At 41.9% G+C, this 12942-nt stretch overlaps 1 protein-coding gene across 1 annotated transcript; it reads right to left on the bottom strand.

The window, feature by feature from the left end:
• Positions 1-37: 37 nt before the first annotated feature.
• Positions 38-6976, bottom strand: svopb (SV2 related protein b). The gene is made up of 16 exons (XM_047570437.1): positions 6811-6976; positions 6485-6615; positions 5733-5818; positions 5550-5648; positions 5385-5456; positions 5145-5269; positions 4992-5055; positions 4757-4882; positions 4554-4682; positions 4383-4456; positions 4002-4078; positions 3801-3905; positions 2323-2434; positions 2152-2233; positions 1965-2054; positions 38-260 (listed from the first exon to the last, which is right to left on the bottom strand). The coding sequence occupies exons 1-16, from the start codon at positions 6870-6872 to the stop codon at positions 114-116; spliced, it is 1581 nt and encodes a 526-aa protein (XP_047426393.1). The 5' UTR covers positions 6873-6976; the 3' UTR covers positions 38-113.
• Between the last annotated feature and the right edge of the window lie 5966 nt (positions 6977-12942).

Here is a 12942-nt window from a genome sequence, read left to right as displayed (position 1 = left end):
TGACAAAAACACAATTTTCCGTTTTTTTTTTTTTTTCCTTTTCATTCTTCCTAGTTGATTTATCGGGTTCTGGGTCGTCCTTCTGTATAAGGGTGGCTGGTTGTGATGGCTGTCTACTCTTCGGCCTCCTGGTCAAGACTGGACTCCTGCATGCCTCTGCCCGATGTCTCAATGGGCAGGATCAGTGACGCAATGCCAGCCAGTACACAGCAGCCACAGTACATAGATAGAGTCAAATACACCGACTTTCTGAGCATCACCTAGAACCACAAAAAAATTAAAAAAAATAAAAAGTCAGGAATTTAAATCTGCAATACAGTACCACATGTTTACTACAGTCTTTTTATGCAAAGTATTTTTTAATTATGATGAGTGGAAAAAGTGGAATTGTGCACATAAACAAAAAAGCGATGTCATGCACATTTCTGCCAATGGTTTCGCACGATTTCATTCTAAGGTTGTTTTTCTTGGCAAGAAATGCAGTGAAGAAGAAGAACGCAAGCTGGCAAGATAGACAAATTAAAGAAAAATCAGGTTTGCGAGGAGAAAGTTGATAATACAGTCTTTTCTTTTAAATGAGTAACTGGATGTCCGATACCCCAGAGAGTGAAAATTTTAGCAGGAACATGGTCTGGGGCGTTAACACTGATTCAGACATGATGTAACTTTCTACTGATGTTACATAAAGAAAAAGTGACAGTTCCAACTTGTGGCAGCTAACATTAGGATGTGAAGACACTGATGCCATGTGTTTGTCTAGCACTTTCGTTCAGAAGACAGACATCCTGACAAACTATGGCAACTTGGATTGAACACTATCTTCTAATCAGACATAGGAACTAAAAACTGGTGAAAACATTAGCATGGCTGCTAACATTAGCTGTCCTACTTTTGTGTTGCCTCTAGATTCTGTTCGGGTTAAAATACTGGTAACACGCTGTGTGACGTTATGCACATCACTTGACATTCTCAGATACAACAATCAGCCACAACATTAGAACCACTGACAGGAGAAGTACATAACTTTTGGACCTGGCATCCATGAGGATATCACTTAGACATATACCACCCACCTAGACCAGACCAGGCACCCCCACCCCATAGCAATGACATTTCTTGATGGCATCAGTCTTCCCCAGCAGGATGCAGCCTGACACAGGCTCCAGTTTAGGAACAACTAAAAAAAAAACATGTCCATTCTCTGAAGAGTCACAACTGTTCTCAACTATTATCATAGTGATATGCCTGATGGGTGTACAGCTATAAATGCTAAATGCTACCGACCCATGAGGAAAAAAGACAAGTCTCCTTTGGCGTATGTGAAAGTGACGCCCAATAGGACTGTCACTGTTCACTGCTCATGTACTGCGGGGTACGTACTAAAACAATTATCTGACGCAGTGTGTTGTTATAGCAAAGTATATTCTGTACCCTGATCCTTCCTCTTAGCGATTAACAGATTTGGATCTGTTGTTCTTTCACTATGCTCATAGGTGGTTATTACGTAGGGAGACGTACGACTGTAACGTGATATTTCTTATTGTACTTAGCAGACGGCTAGCTGCCTGTGTGGTCGTCCTCGCAGCCGAATGCAGTTACTCAATGTTTAATTTTGGATTGCGAAAAGGAACAAGAACAGACCAGGGCTGCATTCGAATCGCTGTTAGAGGTGCCTCCTGCACACACTGTTCTTGCTCTCAAATTTCAGTGCATGTTGACCAGATTTTCCAGCTTTTTTTGTTTGTCTGACAAACAAAAGCTCTGAACACCTCTGCCACCGCCATTGTCTCAAACATACCTCTCAGTATGTGTTAAAACAACCTCCTGAGATCATCAAGGCCCCAATGATATTTTTTTTTGTCACTTGGTGCTGTGTAAGAAACACTGCAGTTTGTTGAAGTTTGAAAGAATTAAAAGAATTCTGCCAACACACGCCGCACTTCAAATTCTCTGAAGATGTCTACCTGTGCGACGAAGGGCGTAATCAGGGCACCAACCCTGGCCATTGCACTTGAAGTTCCCACTGCTAGGGCTCTGTTTTCCGTAGGAAACACCTAAACAGGAAAAAAGGGTTTATGTTGTCCATTTCATCTGGCTCATTCACATGTTCACATGTCCAATTCATATGTTTAACCTAAAAGTGATACATACCTCTGGTGTGTAAACAAAAACTACTTGAAAGCCTCCAGATATAAATGCTCTGGCGATGAAGATAAAGATCGTAAGAGCTGTCCTACATAGAGAAAAAAAAACAGACAGACAGTTAGAGATCAGCCTGTGTGATTAAATGTACTTCTGCTGTATTGATATAAGACAACTCACCTCCCAATACAAGCATATAATGGAAGAACAAACAATGAAAACATGAAGAAACACAGCGCCAGGCTTTTCTTCCTGCCGATGTAGTCAACCAGCAGAACGATAACTAAAAGACCTGAAAGAGACGGGAACCACAGACAGGAAACAGCTGAGTAAAATGCAACAGAATATGGCAAACCTTTAAACAACACTCTTCCCCGGATTAATAAAGTATCCATCTATCTTTGTATGTAACTCTCCTCAGATTTGTTGGAGACATACGCTCATATTAGTTCTTTTATAAATCATTTGAGATTTACTTTGAGTATTTAGACTTATCATTCTCTCAACAAGGATTTATACATTCTAGAAATATGAACATCCTAGGAATCCTAGGAAAAATTATGCCATTGTCTTCGATGGTACTTGGTACTTTGATGGCGATGTTTCAAGCAATTTTTGACTATCAGTAATTTTTATTTTTTTTTTAAAACAGATACATCGGAGGTGATTAGCTGTAAAACTTTTGCAATTTAGAGTCGCCGTGACCTATTCCTAAGTAGAAAATGCCGTCATTTTCTTTGTAAATGCCCTCTGCCTGCCTCTGAATTATTTCAAACATGCGGCTTTATAACCCTTAAGAGGTCTTACCTTGATTATTTTTCACTAGGGTACTTAATGTTTTGGCAAGTGACAGAATCAGAATCAGCTTTATTGGCCAAGTATATGTGCAGATACAAGCAATTTGACACTGATCTCTTTGCTCGTTGGTACAAAACAAGGAACTCAAATAAGAGTAAAAATAAGAGTAAAAAACAGAAAACTGTTACACCATTAATTTGACTTTCATAATAAAGAATTTAGAAAAAATAAAAATCAGGAGCAGATATATACAATGGACTTTAACGGGAGTATATATAACTGATGTAGCGTTACTGTTCATGACAAGTACATGCATATTAAACATGAGACATTTATCTAGTGTTACATCAACTATTTATATAAATAGTTTTTTTTAACACTCATGCAATTTGCTATTTTAGCCAACTACTTTTGTAAATTGCTAATTCTGTACATATTTTCTTTACACTGTTTTTTAATTTATTTTAATCTAATCTTATTTTATTTTATCTTTCTTTTTACTTGTGGTTTTTAAGGGTGTTCTTTTATGTGTTAAAGTTACCACGACCAAGTTATTTCCCTCGTATATCATCAAAGTCTGTCTAAGTCTACACTGAACATAGCAGACTGCTTTAATTTGGAAGTTTCTCACTCAAATTTGAGGAAAGGTGTAGGAATTACAGCTATTTGTATACACAGTCCCCTATTTTATTTATTTATTTATTTTTTTTGAGGGCTCAAAATGTACAATTCCTTCGGGGTAACTAGTAGCAAGAGATTAGAAAATAATGGCCACCCTCTGTGTGAGTGTGTATGTGTAAGCCTTACAACTTCAAGTGCACACCACGCCTTTCACAAAATGCCAAAAGGGAGCACTTCACCTGGGAATTCAGCCAAGGTCGTCCATAAAAGGTCTTTGTAATCGGCTGCTGTTAAATATTTACATTCGAGACTGCAGTCCGGCTCGATCTTGGCCCCTTTGGTCACTGCAAGGAAGGAGAGCATTTTCATAGAATTTGAATTTGAGATGCATCGCGACGAAACAAAAAGGTCCGGTCTCCATGAAGAATCCTGCTACGTACCCTCGCATGAATCTCCGGCTTGGAACAGCTCAGTGGTCAGCAGGACAATGCCGTAGTAGGAGAAGGCATTCGCAAACCTAAGACAACATTAACGTTTGAAACCAATGTTGTGCATGTGGTTTAAAATATAACAGTCCATGCATGCATCTATGGGTCCTTGGTTATAGTTGTTGAGGATAAGAATTTTTACATGCTACGTGATAAGATGGGAATATAAAGACTCTTATCGTTTAAGTGGCGCACACTCCCAAACAAACCACACACGGTGAGCTCACAGCAGAGCCTTCTAGGCCAGCTGTTGATTCTTGTTTAAATAGTTACCTTCGATCAAAACACCTGATTGAAGAAGGATGGCGGAGGGGACAAAGCACTCAGGCTTACCATATAAACCACAGGAGAAGAGTGGTCTTCCAGTACTTAGAGCTGAAGAGATCTTTAATCCGTCCGCGTTCATTCTGTGTAAATGAAAGGACAACACGTAAAGGGCTCATATAAACAATAAAGCATTTTATTCTTCACAACCAGAACCAGTCGTTTGTCTTGGTCCTTTACCTGTTTTAAAGTGACCAGCTTCCCTCGAGGCATGTCCTTGCCGTTCTCTTTAGCAATGTGGCTCAAAGTCGCCAAGGCCCTTTCTTTTCTTCCCGTCAGCACATCAAAACGAGGACTTTCAGGCAGCCACTGTCACACGCGGAAAGCTGAATTATTTTTGCATGCCCACTACATTTTACTCTATTAATCACCGGTACACTTACAAAGCAGAAGCACACAAAGATGGCCATCGGTATGGTGGACAGGCCGAGTAGCCACCTCCAGCCCAGTGTGGGCATTATCCACAAGGCCAAGAGGACCTCAAACACAGCACCGATGGCCCAGAAAGCCTGACACAAGGAAGCATCAAAATCTATGAGCTGTACATTCAATCGGACGAGCGATTCAGCTTAGAAATAAAGTTAAACTGTTGGATTACTAACAAAGTAACTACAGTACCGCAATCATCATGATGCAGATGCCTCTTGCCTTCACCGGGAGGAATTCTGAGTACAGAGTCACCCTAAAACAGATGGGGTGGTTTTCATTTGCGACAACAAAAGAATAATTTTTAAAAAATCTCGCCATGAACGGAGGCAGCAGCAAACTTACGACTGAGGAGCTCCGCCGATGCCGAAGCCCACGAGGCCCCGCAGGACCAAGAGCCAGCCATACACTGGAGCAAATGAGCTCAGCAGGCCGTAGTAAAAAGTGCAGCACATACAAATAGTCAGACCCTGACACAAACACAGGAGGTGAATAAGAAAATGCGCAGAAATCGTTAAATCACGTTCTGTGTGTGTGTGTGTGTGTGTGTGTGTGTGTGTGTGTGAAGTCAGAACTGAAACTCACTACTTTTCTTCCATACTTGTCAGACACGTTCCCCCACACAGACGAACTGAGCCCCATCCCGATGAACACCACCTGGCACACACACACACACAAAGAAAAGGTGCAGCCGTTAGCACGCATTGCAAAGGCAAGAAGCTGCGGGAGCAGCACTGAAAGGGACTTTACCGATGTGATGAGAGCCACTTTGTAGCCAGGGAGGCTCCACTCGCAGTGCAGCTGAGGGCCCAAGATGCTGAGGATCATCATCTCCATGGCGTCCGCTACCTGAGGCAGAGCGGAGCGTGAGAGATTTGGAGCGTCTGGCTACCGGAGAGGAGTCGCTTCTTTGCGTTTTTATGCGGTTCTCACCCATGCCAGCCCAGTGACGAGAGAGATCTTCCACTGAAACTTTCCAAAGCCGATCGCCTCCAGCGCCTCGTCGACCGTGAAGGTTTCTGTGGAAGGGGGGAAAGTCGGCCACAGCAGATTCCATTAATGCGTCAAACGTTAGATTTGACACATTCAAGGATTTCACATCTCAAGGAGGGGCTAAATTAATGACGCTATTTAACAATTAGCTGACAGCACACACTGATTCCAGTTTAAGGTGTTTGCAAACAGGCCTCTAATTGACATGAAAAACAAGATATGGACTGAACTGACATTTATAATAATTAACAGGTTTAGTATTTGTCTTAGTTTTTTTTTTTTTGGAATCTCCATTTTAAATTACCCTATGCCTCCATTCAAGTTTTAAACTTACCATAAAGTATATAAAGCATCTAACTCCAACCCTTAAGTATTGCCCACATCTTAACGAGTCCACAACAATGACGCATTAGTATAATAAAGAAACACAGCATGGCATGGGGTTCACGACAACAGTTTCACTTCCTATAACAACACAGGACTTGTCTTGCCACATTTTTTCCTTGTGCCATTTTACCTTGGCCCTCCAGACCAGCTGACCAACCCTGCTGCCAACAACCAGTGCCTGCCTCTCGTTTCCTCGTTTCTTGCCATGCGCGCTTTTAATAACTACACACAAATCAGACTAAATGCAACAAAGAATATTAAGAACACGGACACGGCCCGTCGGTGTTGAGTAGCTGTACAGGTACCTTCTTTGGTTTTATCAGAGGCCGGCGCGGACTGTTTATCCCCTGCGTCAACCCTTGGCGCGGCTATCGTGCAGATCTCGTTGTCTGTGCCCTGGTCCTCATCGGTGTGGCCCACAAAATCTGACTCGCCCCTGAATGACAGCACATAGACGGACAGGCATTTTCGCAGTCCTTCCAAAAGTGAAAACTTAAGTCTACGTCAGAAGAGGCTGCGGGTCATATTTGTTTTCCTGGAGGAGTCTGTTATCTTCCAGGAGGAGGAAGTTGAACAGATAAATAAACATTTTTTTTTTCATGTGTAATTTAAATCCAACGTGTTGTTTTACCACTGTTCGGGATTTGTCCATCTCTTGTAGGTGATCTTTGTTGACTTGTTCCACTTATCCATGTCTCGGAGTGCTGCGAGTCCCCACCGCACTCTGCGCACCGGTGAGTTGTTTCCGGACCTGTTAGGACGGTTTTCTCCAGGTTTCAGTGCAACACCCAATCAGCGCACAATACCTGCACGACGGAGGAGAAGGGGAGTGGTGAGAGCTATTTCAAGGGCCTGTATGGCCCCCTTGAGGTTATTTGGCTAGAGGTGTAAACAGTAAGGTGACATGCCTGGGTAGGAATAGGGAGCTACATTTAGCATAGCATTTCAAAATACACCGTCTAGGCAAAAGAAAAAGAATCCCGGCTAACCAAGTTAACTAATCAAATAGGTACGAGCCTCGTGATGAATAATTACTGCATATGCGATGATGTTTCAGCTGTCAATAAGTTTAATTTAACCCCAACTCATTTCTTACTCTATCGCGTAGAAAGACACATCCCGTGGTCGTGGAAAAAAATCTCAATAAAGTTTGATTATAAAAAGAAAAGACAAGGGAAACATCATTGGCGTGCATCAAGCAGAGAAAACTATGAGATCTAAGCAGAAACTACTAAAACTAACAAAACTGGGTTTAGAACAGTTCAACTCATCATTGAAAAAGACAAAAAAAAAAAAAAAGACACGTGGTCTGATTTTTTGATGATGGCGCATCATGGTAAGAAGACATAAAGTGATGCACCCTTCATGCCTGGTGGCAACTGTACAAGCCTGTGGGGGTAAGAGTCTTTACTTAAACACCACACTGAGAAGATGAGTTGCATGTGTAATAGTGAGAAATATTTGGCTGTGTAGGTTATATTTTCTTTTTCTTTCTTCTTTTTTAATGCACACAATGTTATTATGCAATTGTGCATTTTTGCAAAAACATGCAAAATGTTGTGAACTATTTTTTTCCTGCAGGAAAGGCGTTGCCATGTCTCCTGACTAGTCAGTAGTCAGGCCCCCCACCCCAGAACAGGCTGGGCCTGTAACTCATGTTCCCATGGGGATGTATACCTGTAACATGTGAAGCAGTAATACTGGAAACCCAAAAACAGCTGGACGACACACTGATCTCACTTAACTGATATCCCAAATCACAAGTTTCTGGGTCACTGAAATTGTTTCTAGAAGCTCAGGTAAATTAAAATCTTGAGTAGTTTAGGGCTCAAATGTTAAAGTAAAAACAACAGCAAACAACAACAAAATTAGATCTCAACAAGCAAGTAAAGGCTTTAAATGTTTTACTTTGATTATTTCCAACAATTACAATCTAAGCAAAAGCATAAACAGCAGCGATAAAGCCAACAATACTAACCCCTCTCCAGGCTCTTAATGAGGGCTTATGCTCTAATCCCGTGGGACTTGTAATAAGAACAACAGCAGACTCGGCTCAATTAATTGGTCACCGGCTCACTTAATTTCAGATCCCTAAGCCTTCTCTTATTCCTTGAATGTTTGTACATATTCAAGGAATAAAATTGGAGAGATCTGCCGTGAGGTTCAGCCTACAGGACATTTCGGATGGTTCTGCAGCTATGTGTTTGACATAACCTTTGGCTGACAGCAGGCTGTGCTCTTAGTCCGCTGGTGTTTCTGCTGTCGGCTGCTCTGAAGCCAGCTCCCTCTCCCGGAAAAGGTTGCTGTCGTCAGAGGTACTTCATAGGCGCGTGTCTTTTAGTTCACATTCAGTCAGAGAGCCACGCGTGTGCAGACCGATGCAGCCCCAAGGCCATTTTATTTCCAGACGCTCAGTAACAGAAAGGAGTTTGAACTTTCTAGTGTTTCTAAATAGCACAAGTGCTTCCTGTAGTGTGTTTATGAGGCACACGTCACGGCCCGCTGCTCCTCTGATTCTGGGCCATCGAATACCTACTGGTACAGATGAAAAGTAGGCTATCAAAAAGCATAGTTTAAACTTTAAATATGGTTCACTTAGTAAACAGGAGTGTGCTACCCTGTGGAACCAATTATCTGCCTCACACATTACAAAAAAATAAAGAGCCAGACTTAGTCAGTTAGAAAGCAAGTCCAAAGATATCACCTTAAGTAAAAGTTACTGTAGCTGTTGGAAGTCATTCAGTCGTCCGCACCCTTGCAAGCAAGTAAGGCCGACCTGAAAATCTGCGGGAAAGTAGGACACTGTGAGGACATGCTGAGGCTCTGCATTATGGGACAGTCATAAATACAGTATGGGTAGCATACTCAGTGCAGCGCATCCCTGTGTCCTCACGTGAGCTGCCTGGCTGCAAACCACGCAGAACAGAACCTCAGCAGAGCTTCTATGATGTGCACAAAGAACCACGACATGGACGCTAAGGTATGTTACTATTCTCACTTTTTAAAATCCCATTAGTGCATTTATTTATTTTTTTATTTAAATTAATGTCTTTAAATGTGATTTTCAGCCATTAAAACAGCTGAGTTTGTGGCGCTGCACCATCACTTAACGTGTGATCTGTTCACTGAATGCACCACTTCTGAAACTAATAGCCTCGCAATAGCTCGTCTTGGCCTTGAGAGTCCTGCAGCTGTGACAACAATCTGTTTGCTCACATGAATAAGGGATTAGCTTAAAGTTTAGTTGTTCGGGACTAATTGAGCCCGTGAATATTTATTTGGACAAACAGTGGATCGAGGACATTTAGTGATTTAACCTGTCTTCCCCTGGAATGAATACAGAAGTGGAGGCAGAGTTCCCAGAGTCCTGGGACTTCTACAACCCCCACCACAACTCAGATAAGCCTGTGACATTCAAGTACCAGAAGGGATATTAATTTTCTCCGAATCAAACTAGAAATGTTTTCCATCTTCTTGTCAAACTTTTTTTTTTAAAGTATCATTGGGTTATAAACTGATGCCAGTGAGTTATCAATACAAGGTGGCCCCTTTTTCCTTTGGTTGTGTTTATCAAGGTCCTATTCCTAGAGGTCGAGTGAATCCTAGAAATCCACGAGCATCTGCATTATTCATTACATTATGTTAATGACCATTTTTCCACCCATACTCGAGGCAGTAACGTAAGATGCCTTCGCCGATGCTTTCAGGAAGCGGTGTTAAATTTTAAACAGGCCGGAATGAGAGGGCAACGTTACTTCGCCCGCTGGCCTGTCACAGTTGAAACGCAAGAAAAAGATGTAATCTGTTTTTTGATTGAACTGTAAACTATATCAGAAAGTTTGGGGACGTCTGTTGGACATAAACTTCATCATCATCATCTCCCTCTCTTAACCTCCTGTCAGCTTTCAATTGCACGTCTACATTAAAACTATTCAGAAATAACTAAAAAATGTGATTACATTGTTTTTTATGCATAATTTAAAAGATCTCTTCAGGGAAGATGACATCAGGAAATGTTTTTCTTTTTTTTATTCTGACAGTCACATAATCTACATTAGTTTAATCGTAGGTCGTTCTTGCTCTAATGAGCAGCTAGTAATTAGTTTGAAATGCATCTGCCTAATCAAAGATCAGTAATCGAATACCTGTGCTGTAATTTTGTGGGGAGGAGGGTGAGGATGGGTCTCTGGGTGGATTAAGTTACTACATCCTTGTATTACATACCTGCACACACACACACACACACACACACACACACACACATGCGCACTTCCTTAAACACACACTGTAGCTGTTCAACACTCAGGTGAAGCGCTGAATGAATGTTTGCTGCCTGAGCTTCATGAATGTTTAAGCAGCCCAGTCCTTCCATAGCCAGGTAGCTCATTACTGCCTCATTACCTACGATGCAGGAACGCCAGTCGAGCAGGAAGCAGCAGCGCCACTCTCCTCCTCCTCCTCTTCCTCTTAATCCTTTCTGTCCCGGGCTGTGATACCGGGCTTTCTCCTAGCCAGTTTTTGAATCAGGGGCCGATGAGCGTCAAAGGAAAGAATCGACTTTTATCAGTGAAATACCTGCGCTGACTTGAAGAGGCTCCACTATGGGAGAGCTCCTCGGCTACTAAAACTGCTATCCTGGGTGGCGTCCGCTCGGGTTATACACCTGTGGACTGAAGGTCAATGTTATTTGGACTCATCGGCATCATCACATAAGCCCGAATCAACCATGACGCACATGGCTTTGGAAGTAAAGCAGGTAAATGAGAAAAAACGAAACTTTGTGTGTCTAAAGTTGGCGTGCAGTTGCAGATTTCTAGATGAGGATTTTATATTTGCAGAAAAATGACACGACACAAGTGACATTTGGTGTCCGTCTCTCTGTAGTTAGTTACATTCGCTGGGTCTCTCCTGATAGATAGAGGCCACAGCACAAAAAACAGCAGCTTTAAAGCTGTACTGATCAATATATTTTAGATTTTCAATATATCACATGGCAATGTGTAATGTGCAAGTGTTACACGTGGTGATAAATCCAGAGAATTCTATCACAAAACGTCACATTTTAGTGGCTTTTAGCTCATTGTTTCCCTTCTTCTTTCCCTTCTTCACTGTTTTGATTCACTCTCACAGCTCTTTATGAGCTGCTGCTGCAGACAGCAATAATTCGTGTGTGTGTAAAAGCTTTGGCAAATCCTTCATAGACAGCACCAATCAGAAGACAGACAATGTTAGCAGCAACTAGCTGGTGAACAAAAGCAGAGCATTTAGCAGCTTAAGAGACAGATGTTCAGTTCAGTGGAGACTAAAATGCTGCAGGTCCAGTCGGATGAAAGTGGGTTTTCAACAAGATGTTGTCTATGTGTGCTTGGACTCATGTTGTGAGGACAGAAATTGTTGAGTTTGGCAGTGACAAGTAGTTATGCTAAGGGTAGGCGTCAAGAAAATACGATGGCAATGCAATATAAACAACGTGTTTCTGTGCATTCACCCAAATAAATTCTAATATTGCTACAGTTTCTCCCACGTGATGAAAATGGCGTAGTAGAGATATACGCCACTGACTTTCTGGGGTGAAAATATGTGAACATTAGCTCATTTTACTGCCTCCAAGGGACCAAAAAAGACAAGCGAAGGCAGCATATATAACATACTGAATGTAACATTCAGGGATGCAAACTTTTATCCAAGCGGTGCAATCAGCCGTTAGCTTGTCGCTGTGCGCTTTGCTGCAGCAGTACCAGCGGAGGAGGTGATCGGTGTGGTGGAGGCCTGTTGAAGGTCGGGTTTCTCTAGACACCTGGAGCCCCTTGAAAGTGTGTTGCCCTGGGCGATGTGTGGTGTCAGTCAGTGGCCCACGAGGAGTGCTATCTCTTTCAGGGAGCCTAACTGCCACTTTGTGGCTGCGTAACAGGATCCACACTGGATAGACGGGGGACAATGGAGCGCCCTCTCGCATGATGGTCTACGGGTCAGATAGACTTTCCTGTTCGAATGCGATGTTTGTATTTATATCCTTTACTGTGTTTTTTCCATTCCATTCAACGGTCTCTCCATTGTCTACATCATGCCAAGAAAGCCATTTTCTTACCCATGTGGCTCTTCGGTTTTTTAAAAAGTGTCCATCCGCTTATGTTAATTTCTTTATGTGACATGTGAGACATTTCCTGTGCACAACATACCCAAAGAATCACAGGCAGACAACAGCAGACCAGAGTGCATGAGACTGACCTTAGAGCTGAGAATGTTTCGTAAAACACTGATCTGAGAGAGACGAGGTCTGGGGTGAAATTATGAGCAATATCAGCTATGGGTTTGTTACTTCTACAGTCAATGTTTTGAAAAGTTTCACCTTCTGATAGAAGACCTCTCAAGCAACTCTTTTCTGTTTTTTTATTCATAGTAATTTAAAAAAGAAGATGAAGAGCTGAAGAATTGCCTTACAGGTTTTAGCCTTTCCCGAGCTCATTACACTCTTTGTGGATGATACTTTTGTTTTAAGAGAAATAAAATAACTCACATTTTGTACAGTAAAATATGATAAAGGGAAGAGATTTTTTTTTCTTACCAGACAGTGTATAATCTATGTACAAAGACAAAAAAAAAACACACACACACACAAAAACATACAGTATTTAGAGATTTCCTTTGTTGAATGCTTGCTACATTATTGATGGTTTCCTACTGAAGGAAGTAGAGTCTGTAATCTATCAGTGTTTCCTGTCTTCCCTTCAATAAAGCCAGATGTTCAGTTCAGAAAGGGTAC

Source organism: Mugil cephalus, chromosome 19 (genome assembly GCF_022458985.1).
Source record: "Mugil cephalus isolate CIBA_MC_2020 chromosome 19, CIBA_Mcephalus_1.1, whole genome shotgun sequence".
In the NCBI taxonomy this organism is placed as follows: domain Eukaryota; kingdom Metazoa; phylum Chordata; class Actinopteri; order Mugiliformes; family Mugilidae; genus Mugil; species Mugil cephalus.
Note: the sequence above shows the minus strand (reverse complement) of the source record. Positions and strands in the feature narration are given on the sequence as shown.